This window comes from Sphaerodactylus townsendi, linkage group LG04 (assembly GCF_021028975.2).
Source record: "Sphaerodactylus townsendi isolate TG3544 linkage group LG04, MPM_Stown_v2.3, whole genome shotgun sequence".
In the NCBI taxonomy this organism is placed as follows: Eukaryota; Metazoa; Chordata; class Lepidosauria; order Squamata; family Sphaerodactylidae; genus Sphaerodactylus; species Sphaerodactylus townsendi.
This window is the reverse complement of record NC_059428.1, coordinates 7,767,611-7,792,445: the sequence shown is the minus strand read 5'-3', so window position 1 is coordinate 7,792,445 and position 24,835 is coordinate 7,767,611. Positions and strand designations below refer to the sequence as shown.

General features: G+C 53.3%; 2 protein-coding genes across 2 annotated transcripts in view; both read right to left on the bottom strand.

The window, feature by feature from the left end:
- Nucleotides 1-244: 244 nt before the first annotated feature.
- LOC125431138 (stromal interaction molecule 1-like) lies at nucleotides 245-12,113 on the bottom strand (the record flags this gene model as incomplete). Its single annotated transcript, XM_048493804.1, is given in 6 exon segments — nucleotides 245-2,682; nucleotides 5,545-5,944; nucleotides 11,138-11,327; nucleotides 11,329-11,365; nucleotides 11,660-11,766; nucleotides 11,997-12,113. Coding segments are annotated over 6 exon segments (1,416 nt in total), but the record flags the coding sequence as incomplete, so codon positions are not given.
- LOC125431139 (stromal interaction molecule 1-like) overlaps nucleotides 12,040-24,835 on the bottom strand; it is a 55,782-nt gene continuing 42,986 nt past the window's right edge. Inside the window, exons 5-7 of the mRNA XM_048493806.1 lie at nucleotides 19,649-19,826; nucleotides 14,445-14,622; nucleotides 12,040-12,194 (exon numbers count right to left, since the gene is read on the bottom strand). Coding sequence (XP_048349763.1) covers nucleotides 12,165-12,194; nucleotides 14,445-14,622; nucleotides 19,649-19,826 — 386 coding nt within the window. The 3' untranslated portion in view covers nucleotides 12,040-12,164. The remainder of the gene's footprint in view (nucleotides 12,195-14,444; nucleotides 14,623-19,648; nucleotides 19,827-24,835) is intronic.

Sequence of the window (24,835 nt, the reverse complement as noted above, 5' to 3'; positions counted from 1 at the left end):
CAAATCCGCCCGTCCTAAGCAGGCTGTGAGCAGCACCAGCTAATGAACACAAAAATATTCCCCGTGGATGCAGGGAGCCTGTGTGGGGGGCCCTCCATTGAGGAGCCCCGGAGTTCAGGGGTCTCTTCAGCATTCCAGCGGCCCCTGAAGAGAAGGCGGCCACGGAGCCCCCGAGAGGGCCACGCTGCGCTCCCAGAGTCTGCAGTCAACCCCCCCACCCAGAAAAGACACCTCCAGGCCCCGCCTCTTAAAATCGCCTACATGCTTTATTGGATTGAAAACAGTTTTACGAAACGGCCGTAGAATAAAATCAGACTTGGCAGACGCACGGCAGGGTTTGCTGTGCCAATGGTTGCCGGGCACTGCCCAGGACGGCGGGCGGGCGGGCGGCGTTGATGGGCAGTTCTCCTGGAGGAGGTGGAGCCTGCTTGGCGCGGCAACGTCTCATCTCAAGGGGGGTGGGTGCAGCAGCCCCCCCGCTCGCGGCTGGAGCCCACCCCCGGAAAGCAGGACCAAGGACAGGCTCTTTACCCTGCGGAGCCCAACCCAGGCAGCGCCACCGAGCCAAGCGTCGCCCCTGCTGCGTCCCCACCGCCACCCACGCAAGCCCCTGAGCTGCTTCTTCTCTCTCCTCTTCGGGGCGGAGGGGGCGCAAGCCGGCGGGAGCCCTCCTGGGCACAGCAGCGGAGAGATGTAGGCACTTGGTTGCAGAGGGGAGGGCGCAGCGGGGGTCCCCAGGAGCCCTGGGCCCCTCAATTGTACGAGAGGCTTAGAGGCCCCACTGGTGTCTTTCCCAGACATGCGGGTCAATGGGAGGGAGGCTGGCCCCACGGAGCCCACTGAAGTGCAAACGCAGAGCAGCAGGGAGAGGAATATCACCCCCCCCTTTTTCTCCTCAGGCCTGTAGGCCACCACACGTGGCACCTGCCCCCCTTTTGCTGAAGCCCCATTTCCTCCAACTGGTGGGGGGGTTCCTCTCTGCTAGGTCCTGAGGTGGCAGGAGGGCTAAGAGCCACAGGGCCGGGCCACTACGCCCTGAGCCCGTGCCATCCGTTCTCGGGACAGCACCGGACGCCAGGGCCTGCCCCCCCCCTCCTCAGCCCCACGGCTTCCTCGTTCTCCTGGAAACCTCCACACAAAAAACATTCCACGCTGAGGCACGTGGTTTGCAACGAGGCTGGGCCCCGGCTCCAGGGTGGGGGCACGGGCAGACTGCTCAGTGGACCTCTCTGCCTGCAGAGCCGCGCTCCGGCCTTTCTCCATGAAGGAGAGCTGGGGACCCCTGCCAAGAAACCACACGTGACCTCCCCCCCGGACAGCAGCCCCCTGGCTTCTATCTCCTGCAAGGCACAGTTGCCGACCTCCAGGTAGGGCCTGCAGTTCTCCTGGAAGCACAAACTGATCTCCAGGCTACGGCAGCCCCTTCGGCTGGAGGGGACGGGAGCGGCGGACCGGGCCGTAGCACAGCCCCGCAGAACTTGCTGCCCCCGGAATTCCCCGTATGGACCCTGGCAATCCACAGGGGTCTCCAAGGACTCAAACACCTCGCTGGGGGAAGGGGGCAGAGTCTCTCTGAGGCAGGGGCCCCCACGAGGGCAAGAGTCTTTCTCCCGGCAGAGTCAAGCAGACCCCCACTTCCCCACACAGCCATCGCTCTGCCCAAACATCTCGTGGAGCTCCTGGTGGGCTTTGGTGGGGGGCTAGGAAGAGGGCAGAGGTGCTGGGAAGGAAGGGAGGGGGGGCGTGTCTCGTGGTTTGCTGCACTGAGGAGAAGCAGGGAACGGAGCAGAGGAAACCAGGTGGCCTGCAGGGGGAGCAGGGCGGGGGGGGGGCACACAAGCAAGAGGCATCAGCAGTAGCCATGCACAGCCAAAGCGAAGGGCTCTCTGGCATGAGCGGGGGGGGGGGGCAGGCTGAGGTCACAAAACAAACACATTTCATTAGCTCCTCCCCCCACAGCTGTGAACGGGAAGCAGCGGGGTCCCAGGGAGGAGGGGGTGGGCCAGTGCTCGCCCCTACCCGTGTGGTGCTCTCGGTGGGTGGGGGCTCCCCTCCCCTCGCCCCCACCCCATTTCCCCTTGTCCCAGGGGGGGTCACCCCTCCTTCCGGCCCCCCGGCTACTTCTTTGGCTTCTTGAAGATCTTGAGGGGGAACTTCTTCTTGCCGGGGCCCGAGTCGGTCTCCTCGCCCGTGGAGCCGCTGTCCTCATCCCCGACGGTCTTCTTGGACGCCAGCTGCGGGATGCGGGTGCTGCCCTTGGCGAGGTTGTTGGGCCGGGAGTCGGAGACCGGGGAGGGGGTGTCGGGCTCCGTGGAGCTGGGGCTGTGAGACCGGGAGGAGTCGGAGTGGCTCGGCCGCATCCCCACCCCGCTGGCCGCCAAGTGGCTGATCTCCCCCAGGCTGGACGACTTCTCCAAGCCGTGGTTCAGCATAATCGCTTTCTTCATCACAATGGGGCTCTCGGGCAGCTGCTCCTGCGAGGAAGAGGCATCCGGGTGCCGGCTGTGGCCGCCGTTGGGGGACCCGGCACCGAGGGCCGAGTGGCCCGAGCCGGCGGTCTCCTCCGAGGTCTTGTGCAGCAGGGTCGGCCGGTTGGGGAGCAGCTTGGGGGCCGCGCTGGATACGCGCTGATGGTCACTCATGTGCGGGAGGGAGGAGTCCGAGTCGGAGCGGGACAAATCTCTGTGGAGGGAGCGAGAGAGAGAGAGAAGTGAGAACGTGGCCGTGCGAGAACGTGGCACGGAGAACTTCTTCACACGCACACACAGGAAGATGCATTCATGCACAGAGCTCAGCTTCTCTGATGAGGGGGTTTTCTGCAACCACTCCCCGAGCATGAAAAACTGTTAGACAACAAAGATCTCAAAGCAGGGGGCAAACGTTTGTGCCCGTGGACTTAAAACTCGTGGCTAGCATGGTCATACTGCATTTTAAAACTAAACATTGTTATCTTTTACAAAATGTTTTTGGATCTAGAAGAAGAGGAGGAGTTAGGATTTATATCCCCCCCTTTCTCTCCTGCAGGAGACTCAAAGGGGCTGACAATCTCCTTGCCCTTCCCCCCTCACAACAAACACCCTGTGAGGTGGGTGGGGCTGAGAGAGCTCCGAGAAGCTGTGACTAGCCCAAGGTCACCCAGCTGGCGTGTGTGGGAGTGCCCAGGCTAATCTGAATCCCCCAGATAAGCCTCCACAGCTCAGGCGGCAGAGCGGGGAATCAAACCCGGTTCCTCCAGATTAGATACACGAGCTCTTAACCTCCTATGCCACTGCTGCTCCTAGTTTTACCTTTAAGTTTTATTGAGCCCCTGGCCTCAACAGGGGCTGGAATGGGCTCCCGAGTTAGATCAGAGCCCTGTGGGGTTTGAGTTCTTTCTGCAGGCCTGCAAGACGGAGCACTTCCACCGGGCATTTCTTAGGGGCCAGCCAGGTTCAGACCTCCCATGGGATAATGGGGATATTACTGGCCTCCTGTGGGATAGCGGGGATTAAGTCGCCATCGAAATGTTGATTTGTTATATAGTTGTATTTTAAATATTTATTCTATTTTATTGTATTCGTGTGATCTTGCTGTTGCCGCCCTGAGCCCTTCAGGGCTGGGCAGGGTATAAATTCAATAAATAAACAAACAAACAAACAAACAATAGTTCCCTTTTATTTTTCTATTATTCTTACTGAAAATTCAAAATCTTAATTGTTTCCCTAAAATGCCTTTCATTTTATTACTCTGGAATTCTCGGGTTGTTTTATTCCATGTTTGTTATTGGTCTATGACCATAAATAAATCATAAAGCCGCTCTCAGAGCATCAAGGGGCTTGCAGGGGAGAAGCAGGCCATATTTTATTTTATTACCGTATATACTCGCATATGTCGAATTTTTCAGCACATTTTTTGGGCTGAAAAAGCCCCCCTCGACTTACACGTGAGTCAAGTGTATTTTAAAAAATATTTTAGGGTTTTTACTTTGTCAGCCGCCGGGGGCGCAGTTTTTAGGCTAGTGGCACCAAAATTTCAGGGATTTTTCAAGAGACTCTCCTGATGATACCACCCAAGTTTGATAAAGTTTGGTTCAGGGGGTCCAAAGTTATGGGCCCCCAAAGGGGGTGCCCCATCCCCCATTGTTTCCAATGGGAGCTAATAGTAGATGGGGATACATTTTGAGGGTCCATAACTTTGGACCCCCTGAACCAAACTTCACCAAACCTGGGTGGAATCATCAGGAGGGTCTCCTAAAGATACTGTGAAATGTTGGTACTGCCAACATAAACATTCTTCCCCTGACCAAAAATCCAGTTTTTAAGGATTTTAACTCTTGTGTTTTAGCTTGGTTGCTGGTTGAGCTAAGGTTTTTGTACTTTTAAAGTTATTGTTGAGACCATATTGTTTTTGTTGACCCTCTTTTCCACTTACAGAGCTAGTTTACTGTTTTTCTTTGAAATAAATATTCAAAAACATTTAACCTACTGATGCCTCAATTGATGCTGCATGTCCCACCCTCGACTTATACGGGAGTCAATAAGTTTTCCCAGTTTTTTGTGGTAAAATTAGGTGCCTCGACTTATATCCGGGTCGACTTATGCACGAGTATATACGGGTAAATTTATACCCTGTTCCACCTGACACGAAGTTGGCTCAGGGGAGCCTCTAATAGCAATCGCACAGCAATTCACAAAATTTGCAGTAAACATTATGCACTTATAATAAAACCGCTCCCGTTTAATACATTTCTTCCTGTTTAAACACCATATTCTATTTGTTATCTCCTATGACCCCTCCCCCGATACTTACAGATCAGTTGTGGTCAGGGGGTACAGTTGTGGTTGGGGGTATCAAGGCTCTGGAGAGCCCCTGACTGGAGGTAGGAAAGGAAGAAAGGAAAGAGGTCTCTAGACCCCTGGCTGAGGATCTACCGTCACTGTCTCATGGGGCTGTCAAGTACTATACTACCTGATACTACCTGAGCTTGAAAGGCTTAGAACGGGGGTGGAAACCTGTTTAATGGAGCGCAGGGGGCACAGTAGATAACCGAGTCAAGAGCAGGGCCCCTCCAGTGTGGAAACGGGGGCCCCACGGTCAGCGGAAGGGCAGAGGCAACACTCCACACCGCACATCCACCTCCATGCTTCACACAAGCTTTCTTCCGTCAGTCGGCACGGGCAGAGCTAATCCTGTGCAGCAACGGCCTCGCCTGGCAGCACTGGGCGATCCTTCTAAATGAGGGGACAGGCCAGTCTCAAAGGGTCGTTGTTGGGAGGGCGGGAGGACGACCCAAACCCAAGAAGCCATTCATCAAAAGCCCAGGAGAAGTTCTAACTGCCAGGTGCAGGATGAGCTGAGCCCCTGTGGGAGCGTCCTCACAAATTCACAAGAGCGCACCGCTCGTTGTATTGGCCACCCTGCTGGGGGGAGGGGGAGGAGCCAAGGACAAGGGACGTTTGGGTTAGATACTCAGGGAAAGCACAGCACAGCTGGTTAGCAGGTCTCCGGCAGCCTTTTCAGGGCCTTCGAGAGGCCGGGCGAACAGCAAACGTCATGCCACGGTACCCAAAGCTGTCTGTGCAACAGCGCGTCCCAGATGTGACATCGGGAGGGGGGAGGTTGGGCAGCGTGTCCATCTGGAGGATGTAGGAGGCGGTCGTGTGGTGGTAGTAGATGGGGAGGGCGTGGCAGGCTGAAGCCATGTGGGCAGGAGTGGAAGAGGAGGAGGAGGAGCAGGCAGCGGCGGCGGCGAAGGGAGGGCCGGTGCCTTGGACCTCGGAGCCGTAACCCTGGCTGCCGGTCAGGCTGGGCATCCGACGCAGAGACACCCTGCCCGGCAGGAAGTGGGCCAACGCCCCGGATTCGGCCGAGCCGGACAGCGCCTGGCTCTCTACCAACCTCTGGGATCCCAAGGCATGCTGGGGGTCCACAAGCCGATGGCGGACGCTGCTCGGCATGACAGGCGCTGGAACGAGAGAAGGAGACGCAGGTGAGGATTGAGAGGCCGGGCTGGGGGGCAGCAAGCCGAGGCGACGGGCACCGCTGAAACCAGAGCGGGCGGCAGAGGCGAGGGGACCGCGGGTATGGCGCGCCCTCCACCCCCACTGACACCTAAAGATCTGTGCGGATGGAGGCCAACAGGGATGGAGCCATGCCACCCACTGGCTGAGCGTCCCTCCCGGCGGCTTCTGGTCACTGCCCGTGGCCCAGTCTTGAACGGAAGAGGGGCTCCCCAGCATTTCTCCTGGGATTCTCTCTTTTTTGTACAGCTAATGAATAGGTATCAAATTCATGGCCCTCCAGATGGTATGGACTACAGTTCCCACCATCCCCTGCCAGCACATGCTGGCAGAGGATGATGGGAACTGTAGTCCATACCATCTGGAGGGCCATGAGTTTGACACCTGTGAGCTAGTGGAATGTAGGAGTGTGGAAACACATCTGGTTCACCAGATAAGCCTCTGCAACTCAGGAGTGGGGAATCAAACCCGGTGCCAGACCCCCGCCGGAATCTCCTGCACCCCCTCCTCTGTGTTGCCAGTGGGACTTCGTCCTTCAGCCCAGCAGAACAGAGTTCTTTTAAAATGCAACCCAGTTAAGAACCTCCTCCAGTGAAACACACACGTGGCCGACTTGGACCTAGGAGCCCCGAGGGCCTCCAAACTGTGAAGAAGGGGCCACATGGCCCTTCCGTACCCCTGCCCTGTCAAGTAAGCCCAGAAAGGCCACATCTAGAATATTTCTACCCCAGCCCTGCTTGAAGGACCTCACCAGACCCAGCCTGTGGCTCTCTTTTCCCCATCTCATCCTCAAACACGCTGGATAGGAATCCCACGCGCTTCCTCGGGGAGGGGGGGGGAGGGGGGATCTGCTTAATGACAAGTTTCTAACCCTCAAGAATAGATCAAGGGGGGAAATGCAGAAACTAGGGAACTTTCTCTCAAAAGATTGGGGAAAAATACACAAAAGCAGAGAAGGGCAACGAGGATGGTTGAGGGACTGGAGCACCTTCCTTATGAGGAGAGGCTGCAGCGTTGGGGACTCTTTAGTTTGGAGAGGAGACGTCTGAGGGGGGATATGATTGAAGTCTATAAAATTATGCATGGGGTAGAAAATGTGGACAGAGAGAAATTTTTCTCTCTTTCTCACAATACTAGAACCAGGGGGCATTCATTGAAAATGCTGGGGGGAAGAATTAGGACTAATAAAAGGAAACACTTCTTCACGCAACATGTGATTGGTGTTTGGAATATGCTGCCACAGGAGGGGGTGATGGCCACTCACCTGGATAGCTTTAAAAAGGGCTTGGACAGATTTATGGAGGAGAAGTCGATCTCTGGCTACCAATCTTGATCCTCCTTGATCTCAGATTGCAAATGCCTTAGCAGACCAGGTGCTCGGGAGAAACAACCGCAGAAGGCCATTGCTTTCACCTCCTGCATGTGAGCTCCCAAAGGCACCTGGTGGGCCACTGCGAGTAGCAGAGTGCTAGACTAGATGGACTCTGGTCTGATCCAGCTGGCTAGTTCTTATGTTCTTAACAGTGGGCTGCGGAAGCCTGTTTTATACAGAGTCAGACCTTAGGTCCCTAAAGGTGAGTCTCAAATCCTGCGTCCAGAAGGGGCCCTCCAGGATCTCCAAAGACGGTCTTTAAAGCCACTTGTTCCTTGAGCCTTTTAAGTGGAGATGCAGCCTGGGATCGAACCCGGGACCCGCTGTATGCAAAGCAGACACTCTTCCACTGAGCCACGGCTCCTCCACCCCAAGCTGAGTCCCTGGGTATAAGTGGGAGAGCAGCTGCACACCATGACCTTCGCCCCCTAGGCCCTCACTCTGTTTTCAGCGCTTGGCAGGAGAGGAAAAGGAGTCCACGAAGGTTTGTCCTACCAGGAAGTCCTGCTAGGATGCCCCACCCCCACCCCTGCCCTTACCACTCCGCCCAGGATGCTGGAAAAGAGGTCAAAGAAGAGCAGGAGAAAAAGGAGGCGGTGGGTTAGGCTCTGTGCTCAAGAGAGGAAGGAAGCAGGGTGCTCGCTCGGCATTTAGTCCAGCGGGTGGCAAAGAGTCCTAGGAAAGAAGCCTCAAACCCGGGTATCTCCAGAAGGACTGGTCCTCTGAGCCAAGAGATGGGCGGTCACTGAACCTGCGTCCCAAGAGCAAGGCTGCGTCTGGCATTGGCCGATCGGGGTGGGCGGGCGGAAGAGAGAGAAAGCGTTCATTGGTCATCTGATGGAAGCTGCCCAGCCAGGAGCGCCAGGGCGGCCCAACGCCCTCCCAACCCAGCCTTATTCGCCCACACAGTTCTGGCCACCTCGAGGGGGAAAGAGGGCACCGGCAGACCCCTCCCGCTCTCCCCAACAGTGCACAGCAGAGCTGCCCTCCTCCCCAATTTCACGATGCCTGGAAGTCCTCTATCACCCCAGGCCACGCCAGGTCCAGGCTGCCCACTGGTGCAAAGAGAAATTAACAGATTGCCCGAGGCTCCCTTTGCAATCCCAGGTGGCAGGCGTCTGGCTGCAGGGAGCACTCTGCACATGTGCAGAGGCACAACATTATAGGATTGGCTTTCTTTCAGTCCATCCAAATCCCTGATACAGGAAGAAACAGTTGAAAAGAGCCAGCAGGGGTCTGCAGCCTGTGGCTCTCCAGATGTTCATGGACTACAAATCCCATCAGTCCCTGCCAGCATGACCAATTGGCCATGCTGGCAGGGGCTGATGGGATTTGTAGTCCATGAACATCTGGAGAGCCGCAGGTTGCAGACCCCTGCCTCAAAGCATCTCTGTTCAGGGTAAAGAAGAAGAAGAAGAGTTTGGATTTATATCCCCCCTTTCTCTCCTGTAGGAGACTCAAAGGGGCTTAAAATCTCCTTGCCCTTCCCCCCTCACAACAAACACCCTGTGAGGTAGGTGGGGCTGAGAGTGCTCCGAAGAGCTGTGACTAGCCCAAGGTCACCCAGCTGGCGTGTGTGGGAGTGCACAGGCTAATCTGAATTCCCCAGATAAGCCTCCACAACTCAAGCGGCAGAGCTGGGAATCAAACCCGGTTCCTCCAGATCAGAGTGCACCTGCTCTTAGCCACTGCTCTTAGCCACTACGCCACTGCTGCTCCAGATACTTCATACACCGGAAAAGTCACAACAGGCTTGGATGTGTCCCTCTCTTGTTTCCTGGCATACAGAGAGGCCCCAAGATAAGGCTGGAACTCTGACAAGAACCCCGGTGGGTTCGCACTCAGAGCCCGCCTCCAGCTGCTTCCCACCAGGCAGACGTCTCCAAAACACAAAGCTACATCCCGCTAACACACAAGCCTCAATATAAAGTGCACATATAATTGAACTACACAAAAACTCTACACTCTTATGGTGTCTTGTATGTTTGTATATTTAATTGCATGTCTCAATTGTATGTGATGAGTAAGAGTTCTATGTTTGGTAATAAGTATTTGTTATGTGTTAGAACAGTGGTGGCGAACCTATGGCACGGGAGCCAGAGGTGGCACTCAGAGCCCTCTCTGTGGGCACATGCAAACAGAGTCACCCCCAACACCCCATCTAGGCTGGCCTGGGCCGCTGGGCTCCATTATTCGCATTAAACCTAAGTCCTAGTTTTGGGAAAGCAGTGTAGGTGACCCTGATAAGCGCTGTTAAACCCCACTGATTTTCATGCAAAGAACTAAAGCGCGATCCTTTACCTGGGAGCAAGCTCGGTTGCGGGCAATGGGCTTGCTTCTGAGTAAACCCTCCTAGGGTCGTGATTCACCCATTGGAAGAGTTGCACAGTTGCTTCAAAGCAGAACTGAGAACCACAGAAGCTTACGCCGCGGTAACGCATCACACCTTGGAGCCAGCTGTTTTTTTTCTAAACTAAAACCTCAAGTAATTTCAGGTTAAATTGCCAGAGTTGCTGGCACCTTTAGATGCATAAAACAAGTGGGGCTTTAGGTTGCAATTTTAAGCAACCGCCCTCAAATTATAGAAAAAGGTTAAGCCATCACTGTATGTTAGAACTAGGCCAGGGGTCGGGGAACCTCATGACTCTCCAGATGTTCAGGAACATACAATTCCCATCAGTGCCTTTCTGTCAGTGCATGGCCCAATTGTGGCCATATGCTGGTAGGGGCTTTGATGGGAATCTGTAACAGTTCCTGAACTTTATCAGAAGAAGCTGCAGGAGGTCTCCCTACCCCTGGGCTTTCAAACATTAGCAAATAGTAGTAGTTTGTTAGGTAAAGCTACAAGTGGATTGTGGTGGGTTTTCCAGGCTGTGTGGCCGTGGTCTGGTGGATCTACATAAAAACTACATAAAAATACACGGTGGACCTACATAAAAATACAAGGCCACACAGCCCGGAAAACCCACCACAACCAGTTGAATCGACGCCGTGAGAGCTCTTCGACACCACAAGTAGATGTTTAGAAAATCACACTAGCTCAGATGATGGTTGACGCAACCTTTTTTGAGACCGAAAGTGCGTCTAAACGGCAAACCTCCCAAAACCCACTCTTGATTTATTGCAAAGTGCCAACACGGCAATTTAAATCTGGAATATTGAGGTTTTGAAGTTTTAGAAAAAATGGTTGGCTCAGAGGGCATGCATACTACTCAAGAGTAAGCTTGGTGGTAGTCGGTGGCTTTGCTTTTAAAAGCAACCATGCAACTCTTGCGAACGGGTGAATCACTTCACTGTAGGAGTAAAGTTTACTCAGAAGCAAGCCACATTGCCAGCAATTGAGAGCTTTACTCCCAGGAAATAAAGGATAAAGCACTTTTAGTTCTTTTGCATGAGAAAATCCCAGTGGGGTTTAACACGCTTTAACAGGGTTGCCTACACTGCTCTTCAAAAACTAGGTCTTAGGTTTGAAATGCTTATAATCGAGCTCCAGCGGCCCAGAGCCAGCCTAGATGTGGGGGGGGGGCAATTTCCCCCCACATGATGAACGCTGTTTGTGCGTGCCCACAGAGAGGGCTCTGAGTGCCACCTCTGGCACCCGTGCCATAGGTTCGCCATCACTGTCCTAGCTCAATAAATGCACTTTATATTGAGTCTTGTGTATTGGCAGGATGTAGCTTTGTGTTTTGGAACTTGACGGCTACACACTCTTGGATGTTGGTTGATAAGACTCCCCTTGTCTCCCCCAGAGCCAGCCGACACCTACACTGCGCCGACACGGGAGAGATGATTTCCTCGTCCAAGTCGTCCATGTCGTCGGTCATGATGAAGTGGGAGGGGTTGGGCCGGGAAGGAGCGCCCATCCAGCTGGGGTCGATGTTGAGGGCGGCCACCAGCACGTGGATGCCCGGGTTGTTGACAATCTGGAAGCCACACAGCAGCTCCACCTGCTGCCACCCGATTGAGCCTCTCCGCCAGAGCCACCCCGGCCAGCCTTGCGGCTCGGCGCACAGGAGGGGAAGGAAGAGCCGCACAAAGCGCACCTCGGGTCAGCGGGCAGAGCAACGCCCTGCTGCATCCCAGAATGCCCTGCCCTGTCTGGGCGGCACCTCCAGAGGGCCTTTCAGATCTTCTGGCCGGGAAGGGGGACCGCTCCTGGTCGCTTCTTTCAGCTGTGCAGGGGAAGCAACAGAGGCCCAGCGGTGTGGGGGGAGGAAGGGCTGCCTCAAGGCTCCTCTGCATGAGGGGTGCCCAAGAGGAGGGGAATCAGGAGGAGCAGCAGCGGCACACTCACTTGGCGGTCAAGATCTTATGATCCACGTCATCCAGGGAAGAGCTGTGCGCCACGTGGAACGTTCCAAACAGGGTGTTCCTTTTCTTTTTAATTTTTTCAGCCTGGAAAAGAGTCACAGACGCACATCGCTCGAGGGCTGGGTCAGAGTCCAGTGGCGCCAGACAGACTAGCAGGATTTTGGAGGTACAGTCACAGCCTCCCTTGGTCGGCGGGCACCCTCCGCGTACCTACTTATATCGAGCTAAGAGTGCTTTTGACTTCCTCCAAAGGCTCCCCCCCCCCAAAAAAAAAACTCGTGGAGTCGCTTTCGTCAGGTGCTTCTGCCACTCGCACCTTTCGCTTTGGCTAAGAGCAGCTGTTTCTCCAGCGTTCTAGCTTCTTGGGACGTTGTAGTACTTTCGCACTCTCTACCTCGTGGGTCAGGGCTGCAGCCACTTCTGCCAGAGCCTCAGGGGCCGCACTCAGGCTGCTGTGCTGCGACTCCAGCCTCCTTTTCTCCTCACAAGCTCTTCTGAAGCGCCATGCGCACCTGCAGGGAGGGAGATCGGCAGAGCGCCCGCTGCGGTGTTTCAGGAGGGCACTCTGGTGCACTCACCTGAGAGGCAGGCAGGCAGGCAGGGCCAGTGGCCTGCAGTGGCAGCTCAGTCACCTGCCAGCTGTCTTGGTGGCTGCCGGGGGCCACTCCCAAGACAGTCTGTGGAAAACAGAGCCGTGTCCCAAGTGCAGCTCAAATCACCCTGCGCTCCAGAACTGCTCCACTCCCCACTCCTTTTCTTCTGAGGCTGCGTGGAAGAATTCTGCTCATCACATTTCAAGCTTATTTATTTATTTGTTAAATTTATAGGCCACCTCACCCCCGAAGGGCTCGAGGCGGCTCACAATGTGGCTGTACACTAGGACAGCAAATCAATACAACACAAACTTAAACCCATTAAAACTTAAGCAGCAGTTACTAACAATAATATAAGTTAAAAATTAAAACAGAAGTTGTTTAAAAACAGGGGCCCGATCTAAAGGCAAAAAAGGGAGGGAGTAGGCGGGGCCCGAGATGGAATCGGGGCCCGACCAAGATGGAAAAAAAAAAGAGGCAGACTCAGTTTTCAGTGGGGGCAGTAGAACCGCAGCTGGCCTCCCCAAAGGCCCGGTGGAATAACTCGGTCTTACAGGCTCTGCGGAACTCACCAAGGTCCCGCAGGGCCCGGACAGCTGGAGGTAGAGCGTTCCACCAGGCAGGGGCCAGGGCCATAAAGGCCCTGGCCCAGGTCGAGGCCAGCCGCATCGTCGCAGGGCCAGGGGTCACCAGCAGTTCTGCCACCGCCGAACACAACGGCCTATGCGGGACATAAGGGGTGATGCGGTCCTGTAGGTATGAGGGCCCCATGCTGCGTAGGGCCTTAAAGGTCAGTACCAGCACCTTGAAAACGATCCGGAACTCCACTGGGAGCCAGTGCAGGCGGCACAGCACAGGGGTGATATGATCTGAATAATCACCACCTGTCAAAAGCCGAGCCGCCGCATTCTGGACCAGCTTCAGCTTCCAGATCAGTCGCAAGGGAAGGCCCAAGTAGAGCGAGTTACAGTAATCAGTAAGCTACTTCCTGGGGGAGGGTCTTTCAATGGACACTTCCCCCTGCCTTTTATCTACCTGCCAATTGTCACCAATGGGTAATTCAGGAGACCTCTGGGCAGAGGAGAACAGTGGCCAATCCCCACCCACCCCCATTCCAAACCCCCTTCCCATCATGCTGTACAATCCTTCTAGCCAGTGGTGGGATCCAAGCATTTTAATAACAGGTTCCGATGGTGGTGGATTCAAATGATGGCGCTGGCCGCCACGATGCAGCCTCTCCAATCCCTATTGGGCAAGTAGGAGGTTGCTTTAGTAACCCCTTCTCGGCACCCAAAAAAAATTAGTAACCAATTCTAGAGAAGTGGTGAGAACTGGTTGGATCCCACTTCCTAGCCCTACAGAGCCACAGAGGTGGAAGGCGAAGAGGGCTTCTGCTCAAAACCAGACACATTTTTCCCCCCAGAAAACAGGATTTCAGTCAAGTAGCATCTCAGAGACCAACACGATTCCCAGGGGAATCAGCTTTCGAGAGTCGAAGCTCCCTTTGCCAGGTACACGTTAAGAGTGGAGATCCCTGAGCCTTATATCGCAGCTGGTACTCCACTCTAATTTGGATCTCTGCCTCACGAAAGCTCCTCCCCCCAAAATCTTGCTGTTCTCTAGGGTGCAGCTGGACTTGAATCCAGACCAACAGAGTTGCCCTCTGAAAAACTCTCAGGAAACACACAGAACGTATGACTGAGGCTGCAGTTTGTGTTTGGCTTTCAGTCTTATTTCAAAACACATTTTGCCTGGGTTAGTGGCAACGGCCCAGGCTCACAAGTGATGAATTCTGAACAGAAACGTGTGGGGCAAAGGGCCCCGGGGCCGGACAATTGGAGCCCCCACTGGCACCAGCTGCCTGCTGCGAGCTTGCTTCTGCCTGGGTGCAACAAAGGTGTTTCCGGTCACCTCCGTGCGCCTGGTCTACTGCTGGTTCCCAGTCTGTTTACCTGATCTCCTGTGCCGTGACCTGTGGAATTGACCCGTGACTACACCTTCGCCTTGACCCATTGGACTGTCTTCTGACTACGCTCTTGTCTGCCGCCTGTTCTGTCCTGCGAGACTGGACCCGGTCACGCCCTGCCTGCCTGCCTGCCTGCCTGCTGCACACTGCCCACCCAGCAGCTCTGCCCCTCCACCCGAGGGCTGCTCCCAGCCGTGGCCTACCTGCTCCAGCTCTTGCTCGGCGTACTTCTGCCTGCTGAGCTCGTTCTCCGTCCCCTCCCGCAGCTCCCGCAGCCGATGGGCCTCTTGCTTGGCCACGCTGATCTCGTCCTGCAGCCGCTTCTCCAGAGAGACCTTCTCCACCTCCACCGTGCGGTGCTCTTCCTGGGCCTTCTGGAGCCTGCGAGGGCCGGGGGCAAGGAGGGGGGGGGGGGGCAATTAATCTTCATGGGAAGAGTTTGGGGACTCGTCTCATAGTCATCCAATACTGCTTGAGTTGCTGCTTTGTTATTACATATTAATGCTGACAAAATAAGCCTCCAAATGGAGTGCAATCACAGCAGGCTTTTTAAACTTATATATTTCTTTTAGGAGCAGCAGTGGCGTGGTGGTTAGGAGCAGGTGCACTCTAATCTGGAGGAACCGGGTTTGATTCCCCACTCTGCCGCCTGAGCTGTGGAGGCTTATCTGGGGAATTCAGATTAGCTTGTGCACTCCAGCACATGCCAGCTGGGTGACCTTGGGCTAGTCACAGTTCTTTGGAGCTCTCTCAGCCCCACCCACCTCACAGGGTGTTTGTTGTGAGGGGGGAAGGGCAAGGAGATTGTCAGCCCCTTTGAGTCTCCTTACAGGAGAGAAAGGTGGATATAAATCCAAACTCCTCTTCTTGTAGTCCATGAACATCTGGAGAGCCACAGGTTGCAGACCCGTGTCTTAGACTAAATCCCGGCTGCCTAAACTTGCCAAAAAACTGAAGCACAGCCTGAGAAGGGAACTGGCCGGAGTGTGCAGGAGAAAGAAGAAGAGGAAGAAGAAGAAGAAGAAGAGGAGGAGGAGGAGGAGGAGGAGTTTGGATTTATATCCCCCCTTTCTCTCCTGCAGGAGACTCAAAGGGGCTGACAATCTCCTTGCCCTTCCCCCCCTCACAACAAACACCCTGCAAGGTGGGGCTGAGAGAGCTCCAAGAAACTGTGACTCGCCCAAGGTCACCCAGCTGGCGTGTGTGGGAGTGCACAAGCTAATCTGAATTCCCCAGATGAGCCTCCACAGCTCAGGCGGCAGAGCGGGGAATCGAACCCGGTTCCTCCAGATTAGATACATGAGCTCTTAACCTCCTACGCCACTGCTGCTCCTGTGAAAGGGAAGGCAGCCAGTGTGCCAGGAATGACACAGCCTGGCCTGCAGAGTCGGTGCAACGCGGCAAGGAGAAGGGGCTGCAGCTTAGTGGCACAGCATCTGCGGAAGGCCGCCAGTTCAATCCCCGTCTTCTCCAGTTAATAAAGGACCAGGCAGCAGGTGAGGTGGAAAACCTCAGCCTGAGACCCTGGAGAGCTGGCTGGCCATGCTGGCCATGCTGGCAGGGGCTGATGGGAATTGTAGTCCATGAACATCTGGAGAGCCACAGGTTGCAGACCTCTGGTGTAAGAGCTCCGTGGAGGAGGCCAGACAGGGAGAAAAGCCCCGGAACTGAGACACCGTCCGACCGAGGGATTCTCTGCTTGGACGTGCAGGGACTCCGAGGCCCAGCAGAGGGCAGCAGACCAGCAACCGGCAAGCAAGTTCTTCTGCCCAGAGGGGGGAGTTTCTAGACAGCCATGAAGAAAGACACTCCGTCCCTTCAGCTCTGCCCGGTAATTATAAGGACCCCCCTCTCAAACCAGCATTGATGCTCAACTCAAAATCATGACAGCACTCTCAGCATCAAAAGGACATCAGAGTTTATCATATTAACAAGTGAACAACATTTTATCGCCATCCATTTAACTTACTGCTTTTTATTGTTGTAAGTTTTAACTGCTGCGGCTGAATTGTTTTATTGCACTGTTTTATGTGATTTGTGTTGTTCACCGCCCTGAGCCCTAGTGGGAAGGGTGGGATATAAATTTTAAAATAAATAAAAATAAACAAATGTAGTGACGAAGGTTTTCAGGCCAGAATCAACTGGCTGTTGTGGGTTTTCCGGGCTGCGTGGCCACGGTCTGGTAGTTTTCTGTTCTAATGTTTTGCCCGCATCTACGGCTGGCAGCTTCAGAGGTATATTGGTAAGATGGAGAGAAAAACATCTCACCATCTCATGCTTCTGAAGGTATCGGTCATAAACGTGGTACAAAAGCTACAAGACCACGGCCACACAGACCGGAAACCCAGAACACCAAATGAACACAAGATTGGCAAAAAAATTTGTTGGAGAAAGGATTGGCAGGCAATCACACACGCACACACAAAGTGGCCTTACAAAAAGTCAGACCCTGGGTCCTTCGCAGTCAGTATTGTCTACTCGGGCTGGCTGAGCAGCTGTCCGGGGACTCAGGCAGAGATCTTTTATGCCGCCTCTTAGAATCACAGAGTTGGAAGAGACCCCAAGGGCCTTCAAGTCCATCCCCTTGCAATGCAGGATCACACAATCAAAGCACTCCTGTCAGTTCTTTCTCACAATACTAGAACCAGGGGGCATCCATTGAAAATGCTGGGGGGAAGAATTAGGACTAATAAAAGGAAACACTTCTTCACACAACGCGTGATTGGTGTTTGGAATATGCTGCCACAGGAGGTGGTGATGGCCACTAACCTGGGTAGCTTTAAAAGGGGCTTGGACAGATTTATGGAGGAGAAGTCGATCTGTGGCTACCAATCTTGGTCCTCTTTAATCTGAGATTGCAAATGCCTTAGCAGACCAGGTGCTCAGGAACAGCAGCAGCCGCAGCAGAAGGTCATTGCTTTCACCTCCTGCACATGAGCTCCCCAAGGCACCTGGTGGGCCACTGCGAGTAGCAGCAGAGTGCTGGACTAGATGGACTCTGGTCTGATCCAGCAGGCTTGTTCTTATGTTCTTATGGCCATCCAGCTGATTGTGTGTTCCTGCATTGCAGGTGGTTGGATTTGATGGTGCTTGGGGGTCTCTTCCAACTCTATGATTCTGGAGGCCCTGGGGAACGGCTGGGAAGAGTGCCCAGAGGAGCGCATCCACGCGTAATTCAATGGCTGCAGATGCAGGAAGGGGAAGCAGCCTTTGGAGAGGAGCATCCAGTCCACTGGGGCTGGGAGGAGGCAGAACTGGAAGGAAGCCGAGGGGGCAGGCTGGGGAAGGAGGAGGCTGCCCGTGAAGATGAAACAAAGCCAGCCAGCCCTGCGAGGAAGGCGAACAAAGCAAGAGTCCAAGGCTGGGAACGAGGCCTCTGCAACTGAGCCGGAAGGCGTCCTTCACAGCCCTTCCTCCCGGGGCTCCACAGGACTGCTCTTTGCTTCACAAGGATGGAGACTCCCAGGTGACCGTGAGGAAGAAGTCTCTCTCTCTCTCTCTCTCTCTCTCTCTCTCTCTCTCTCTCTCTCACACACACACACACACACACACACACACACACATTGCCAGGAATGTTAAAAATGTGCCCCCAGGAAAATGAGGCTCTGGCAGACAAATAAACACATCTTGAGGAAAAGGAGGGGGAGCCGGGAGCATCTCGTCGCAGACTGTCCACTGGTGGAGTTTTGCAGAGATGCCACATGTCCGCTGGAGGACAGTGTTAGCTGTTTGGAAGGGTTTTTTTAAAAAAACCCAGGAAGTGCTAAACTCCCATCGCTCATGGTCGTGGATTTGTCCGACGGTTTGTTTCCGGTTTGCCAAGGGAGCTACAACACGCCTTCATCTCCAATCAGCAGATGTTCACAGACTCAGTGATAATGTGTGTGCTCTGGAACCCGGCACTCCGCCAATCCTGCTTCTGGCTCAAGGTTGCTGCAAAATGGGGGCTCCAAGCCCCCCAGGAGAATAGCGGGGCCCACTCAGAAGGGGTACAAGCAGCGGGGGATCAGCCTGTTCTGCCAAAGGTACCGGGTAAGAAGACTTTTCTGTTTCTTGCAGCCCTTGAGATGGACGACTGTCGATTCTGGAAGCTGTGGAAGTTGCTGATGCCCAGAACTCTGTGGCCAGCCTCCAAGTGACCGGCAGCAGGTCCAAGCCCCCAGGACACAACTTCAGGTCAAACTTGTTGCCACAGGAAGATGAAAGAAGTGGCTTTGGTGGCGAACCTATGGCACTCCAGATGTCCATGGACTACCATTCCCATCAGGCCCTGCCAGCATGGTCAATTGCATAAGCATTTTATTGTCATTGTGTACGCACAACGAAAATTACAGCAGCATCCCTCGATGCACACAATGTCAGACTCATACCCCCATCCTCCGCTGCATACCTTCCCTGCACCACCTATCCTCTACACACAGCCCCCAAACACATCAACGACGAGAGCTTAGCTTGGAGTTCAGCATAGCCACAGCTCTAGAGTAGAAGCTGTCTCTAAGCCTCTTTGTCCTAGTTTTGATAGACCTGTATCGTCTGCCGGATGGTAACAGTTCAAAAAGAGAGTGTGCTGAAGGAGACGGGTCTCTCAGAATATTTTGGGCTTTTTTTAGGCCCAATTGGCCATGCTGGCAAGGGCTGATGGGAATTGTAGTCCATGAACATCTGGAGTGCCATAAGTTCGCCATCACGGGGCTAGAGAAAGCCCCCAGGCAGGGCCTCTCAGTGGCTCCTAGCCACAGCTGACTATGTAATTGGTGTGCACCTGGGGCCTGTGGCCACACATGTCTTTGTGGCAGCTACACCACTGCCTGCCAGCCTCTATTGAATCCTGCGGGGAATCAGAATGCTGAGACATAGGCAGGAAAACTCCAGGCCAGGACACCTCTGGTCTATTTCTTTAGGGAGTGTTTCCCCTTGCTTCCTCCCTATCACAAGAGCCTCCGTCCAGAAGCAACCAGAAAGATCTGCAACAGAAGCTATTGATGCGCCCAGCCCCAATGAAAGGGACCACCTCTGACTCATGCTGCCCCCTCCCCGGCATCTTTATTGATTGATTGATTGATTGATTGATTGATTGATTGATTGATTGTTTAGTTTTATATACCGTCCTGTCCCCGAAGGGCTCTGGGCGGTGTACAAGTCAAATCATAATACAACTAAATACAATTAAAACTAAACAATTAAATTCCAATATAGATAGATTACTAATCCCCTTTAAAAAATCCTTTAAAACAGTGGTTAATACAATTAAATCAAAGTCAAGGCACCCGGTAAAATCCATTTTTAAAACCCTCCCTAAATGGGAAGACTGTTGGCTCCATCAATAAAAAGATGTAAACAGAGATGGGGACAGAAGGGGAGGGGGGCACCTTTATTCCTGACAGGTTGGCGGGGGGGGGGGGCTCACCTTTCCTGGAGGTCATGCAGGCTCTGCTCTGCCCGGTGCAGCCCCTCGAGGTCCTTCATCATCTTCTTCATGTGCTCCTTGGAGTAGCGATTCTGGATGTAGGCAAACCAGCAGCCCCCCACGCCGATCACAATTGACACCACCAGCATGAAGTCTTTCAAGTGGTTGTGACGGGTCGCTGGGGAGACAAAGGCCACAGTGGGGGGGATGAAGGGAGGAAGCCCACCCCCCTGCTGCCCCCTTCCTTCACTTTGATGCGGAGATGGGCGGCTGCCGTGGCTTTCCAGGCAGGGCAAGAAGCCAGGAACCCGCCGGCCGAGCTTCTGGCAGGTCCAATGTCTGATGGCGAAAAAGCAGGCAGACCCCACCCTACCCCACCCAGCCCTCCAGGGAAGGTCGGCATTTCATGTCCTTTTCTCTGTGCCCCAATAGTAGAGGTGAACTGAGGGGCAATTAGAAACAGGGCATTTTCTGCAGTGGCCCCTTGGCTTTGGAGCACCCGCCCCCTTGTGGCTCACTGGGTTCTTCCTGAACTTTCCTCTGGCACTGGGCCAAATGCCTATTTTTACCCACACATTTGATGAGGAGGAGGAGGAACAGAAGAAGAAGTAGAGGAGGATGAGTTTGGATTTATCCTTTGTCTCCTGTAAAGAGTCTCAAAGCAGCTTACAAGCTCCTGTCCTTCCTCTCCCCACAACAGACACCCTGTGAGGTTAGTGGGGCTGAGAGAGTTCTGAGAGAACTAGGACTAGTCCAAGATCACCCAGAAGGCTTCATGTGTAGGAATAGGGAATCAAACCGGGTTCTATTGTTGTTGTTGTTGTTGTTGTTGTAGATTTCACAGCTGCCAGATCTTTAGCTGGTTGTTGGCCTTCCTTACAATTCGTGCCTCACCCAGAGGCCTAGGAAGTTGTAATGTATCGGCGTAGTATTTGTTTATCATTATAGATAGATAGATAGATAGATAGATAGATAGATAGATAGATAGATGGATGGATGGATGGATGGATGGATGGATGGATGGATGGATGGATGGATGGATGGATGGATGGATGGATGGATGGATGGATGGATGGATGGATGGATGGATGGATGGATGGATGGATGGATGGATGGAGAGGGAGGGAGGGAGGGAGGGAGGGAGGGGTGGAGGGAGGGAGGGAGGGATGGGTGGAGGGAGGGAGGGAGGGATGGAGGAGGATTAGATTCAGGAGGGAGGAGGAGGAGGGAGGGAGGAGGAGACCACCGCCACCATCCCCAAAGGGCTCTGGGCAGTTTACAACAAAACAACAAAACTAATACAATAAAACCAGCACATAATTTAGATAAATACATTAAAATCTTAATACAGATAAAACCTCAATTATATGTGGCGCCCCAGAACCACATATAATTTACACGGTTTGTGTTCAAAGGCTGGTTTTTAAGATTTACATTGTAAGCTGGCTTGAGTTCCGCAGCTAAATGTATTGCATAAAATAAAAATGAACGATTGTGATGTGGTTTTAATCATAAGCCACCTGAACAGGATGCCAGAGAGGTGGCATAGAAACATTCTGGACACCATAAATCTGCATGGGGCCGGATCCTGCCAAGGGGCAGACATCCCTGCCAGAAGGAGGAGATCTTTGCCTAGCTGCAAAGGAGCAGCAGTCTTGGTCTGGGTGGGGGGATGAATGGCAGGGGGGATGAATGGCAGGCTTCTTTTAAGGGGGGGAGATGTGGGGTTTGCTCTTCTATTTTTGCTTTTAAACTGAAAACATTTTCAACCGTCGCTGTAAGCTGCCTTGAACCACAAGGATAGGTGCAATACTGATATTTTAATAACTTTAATAAGTGCTCGGCCAGTTTGCCCAGGTCAGCCGTGGGGACCCTCCTGCCTTTTCCACGGAGTATGGATGAGGTCTCCTGCAAGAAGGACTCCTTGCTTCACCTAGCATGGAAAGATTCCCAGGAGGCTGTTGTGTAACCCCCTCGGGGTTGGGGGGGGGGGGGGAGACCGTTCAGTCTCCGAACATCACAAAGGCTTTCTAAGGAGAAGGGAGCAAGCGGACCATGGCAGGATTTAGAGATTAGCCTGGCAGCGATCCACGCAGCCCTGAGCTGGGCTCTGAACAAGGAAAGGCCCATTCTTCAAGGGATTATTACCTTTGGGTTCAGAAAAGCCTGCTCCCAGCAACAGATTCAGGGGCAAGAGGTGTGGGCCTCCCCCTTTCCCTCTGGCATCCAAAGAAGGAGCACAGACACTTGGGCACCAGAGCCTCACACGAGGAGCTCCAGAACTCAGTCCCCTGCTGCTAAATTATCCATGAAGCTCTGCCTTTTTGACCATCTTCCCTTCTGGCTGGCTTGTTCTTTTTTTTGTGGGGGGGGGGGTGTACATGCCTTATGTCAGTGGTGGCGAACCTATGGCACAGGTGCCAGAGGTGGCACTCGGAGCCCTGTCTGTGGGCACGCGCCCTTGGGGAGTTCCTCGGCCATGTGGGGAGGAAATCGCCCCACATCTATAGGCTGGCCCTGGGTCACTGGAGACTCGGGATTATTAGCATTAAACCTATGAGCTAGTTTTGGGGAAGCAGTGTAGGTAACCCTGTTAAGCACTGTTAAACCCCACTGATTTTCATGTGAAGAACTAAAGCACGATCCTTTACCTGGGAGTAACCTCGGTTGCTGGCAACGGGGCTTGCTTCTGAGTAAACCCTCCAAGGGTTGTGATTCGAAGAGTTCCATGGTTGCTTCAAAGCAAAGCCACCGACTACCACCAAGCTTACTCCCAAGTAACGCGCGCCTCGGAGCCAACCGTTTTTTCTAAACTAAAACCTCAGTATTCAGGTTAAATTGCCGTGTTGGCACTTTGCAATAAATAAGTGGGGTTTGGGTTGCAGTTTGGGCACTTGGTCTCGAAAAGGTTCGCCACCACTGCCTTATGTATTACCCAGTTCTACATCTGGGAAACAAAAAAGAGGCTAAATATGAGCAATCAGTGTGATGCAGCGGCATAAAAGGCTAATGTAATCTTGGGGTGTATCAATAGAGGCATAATATCCAAATCGTAAGAGGTCATTGGTACCAGACCGACCCATGATGGGTTAGGGGGGCCCTGTCTCTAGCCATCCTGCCAACCCTTGGGATGCCCAGCAGTGCAGTGCCAAAGTGCCCTTTTCTGCACTGGCTCAGTGTGCCCACGACAGAAAACCTTGTCTGAACTTGTCCTCACCTGTATCTCACTTGCAAACTATCTGCTTCATCCCCTTCCTAAAGGAATTAAGACAAGACAATGCCTTCAGTGGGAAGGGCCCATTTCCACCTCCATCTCCGGTCTATCTGCTTCACTGAGACAAAGAACATGCTAATTGCTTCAAGGTGTTCCTGCCAGCACAATAGCAATCTTAGTTTCTTTCTCTGACTTCTCTCCAATACCACCTTCTTTGCACCACCACTGTTTTACAGCTGTGATAAAGTCCGTTCCCTGCCACCTTTGGGCACTCCCTGGCTTAGCCCATTAATGCCAAGTGCCCAACATTATCATTAAGTACTATACCCATTACTTGAGCATTACTGCTCAAGTTGAGCACTCTCCTTCTGTCTTTCTCTGGAAAGGAAAGGCTTCCCTTTGTCTTGGGAGACTAAGGGTCACTCTGCATAACTCTGAGGGCTCATTTCTCCCTATAACTAGCCCCCTCTTCAAACAGTGTTTAATATCGCCTGGACACCTCTCTGTCTGTTGATATTGTTCCCAATGCATTGTTTCTTATTCTACTGGAGTTTAGTGCTGGTCACTGGGGTCTGTTCATCGAGCCATTCTGCTCCAAGATAAGGTAGTACAACCCTTCTCCCACAAATCCCTCCACTTTTCCAGACCTTTCCCCTCAACTCTATACACATCCTTGAACTGTGGGTGTATCTTTTGCTGTTTTGATTACTGTGTGCTTGTATGTTTATTATTTTTACTTTTTAATAAAATCGTTAAACTGTATCTTGCTCTCTTAAGGATTCCTTGCAAAACCTACTCTCCATAACCTTTGGCAACCAAGTTTCCGAGCTCGCCCAACCTCTCATTAAGCAAGGTCTGCCCGTTCCTAAATCCCCACCCTAAAAGGGGCAGACCCAGCATTTGGGGTAACATCATAGTCCCGCTACAGACTGCACTGGCCAGGCTGCACCTGAAGTATTGTGTGCCGTTCTGAAGGTGTCACTTCAAAAAGGATGTGGACAGAATGAAGTGGGTGTGCAGGGAGAGACATGACTGCTCTCTTGAAGTATTTGAAGGGTTGTCACTTCGAAGAGGGCACAGAGCTGTTCTTATTGGCAGCAGAAACGAGGACTCACAATTATGGGTTTAAATTGCAGGCAGCAAGATTCCCACTGGATATTAGGGGGGAAAGTTACATTAATAGTTGTGCAACAGTGGAATCAGCTGCCTAGGGAGGGGGTGAGCTTTCTGTCACGGGCAGTCTTTAAGCAGTGGCTAGACGAGTGGCGGTGAACCTTTGGCACTCCAGATGCTATGGACTACAAGTCCCATCAGCCCCTGCCAGCATGGCCAATTGGCCATACAGGAAGGGGCTGATGGGAATTGTAGTCCATAACATCTGGAGTTCCAAAGGTTCGCCACCACGGGGCTAGACCAACACTTGTTAGGGATGCTCTAGGCCCGTGGTGGCGAACCTATGGCACTCCAGATGTTCATGGACTACAATGTTCATGGACTACAATTGGCCATGCTGGCAGGGTCTGATGGGAATTGTAGTCCATGAACATCTGGAGTGCCATAGGTTCGCCACCACTGCTTTAGGCTGACCCTGCATTGTAGCAGGGGCTGGACTAGATGGCCTGTCCTCCCCTTTCCAACTCTGTGATTCTATAAACCTGCTGCAGCCACAGGGGCAGAGAATATTATCTCTCTTTTTCACATAGCTTATGTAGCATCTCCCAGCGGCAGGTAGCCTGGGTTTCTAGCTCATGCTCTGTGCCAACTCAGAAAAGGGCCATGCTGGTCTCAGAAAGGGAAGCTGCAGAGCGGGCAAAGCAAAGGAATGCCAGCTCCAGCGAAGCAGAGGAGGGCACCAGGCTCCTTTGCACCACGGAGGCTCCTTTGGCTGACTGACGGGTGGGAAGCGGGATGCAAGAGGGCAGGAGAGGCTGGGAACAGAGCCGGAGAGTCTGCTTGCTGCCCCTTCGTCCGCC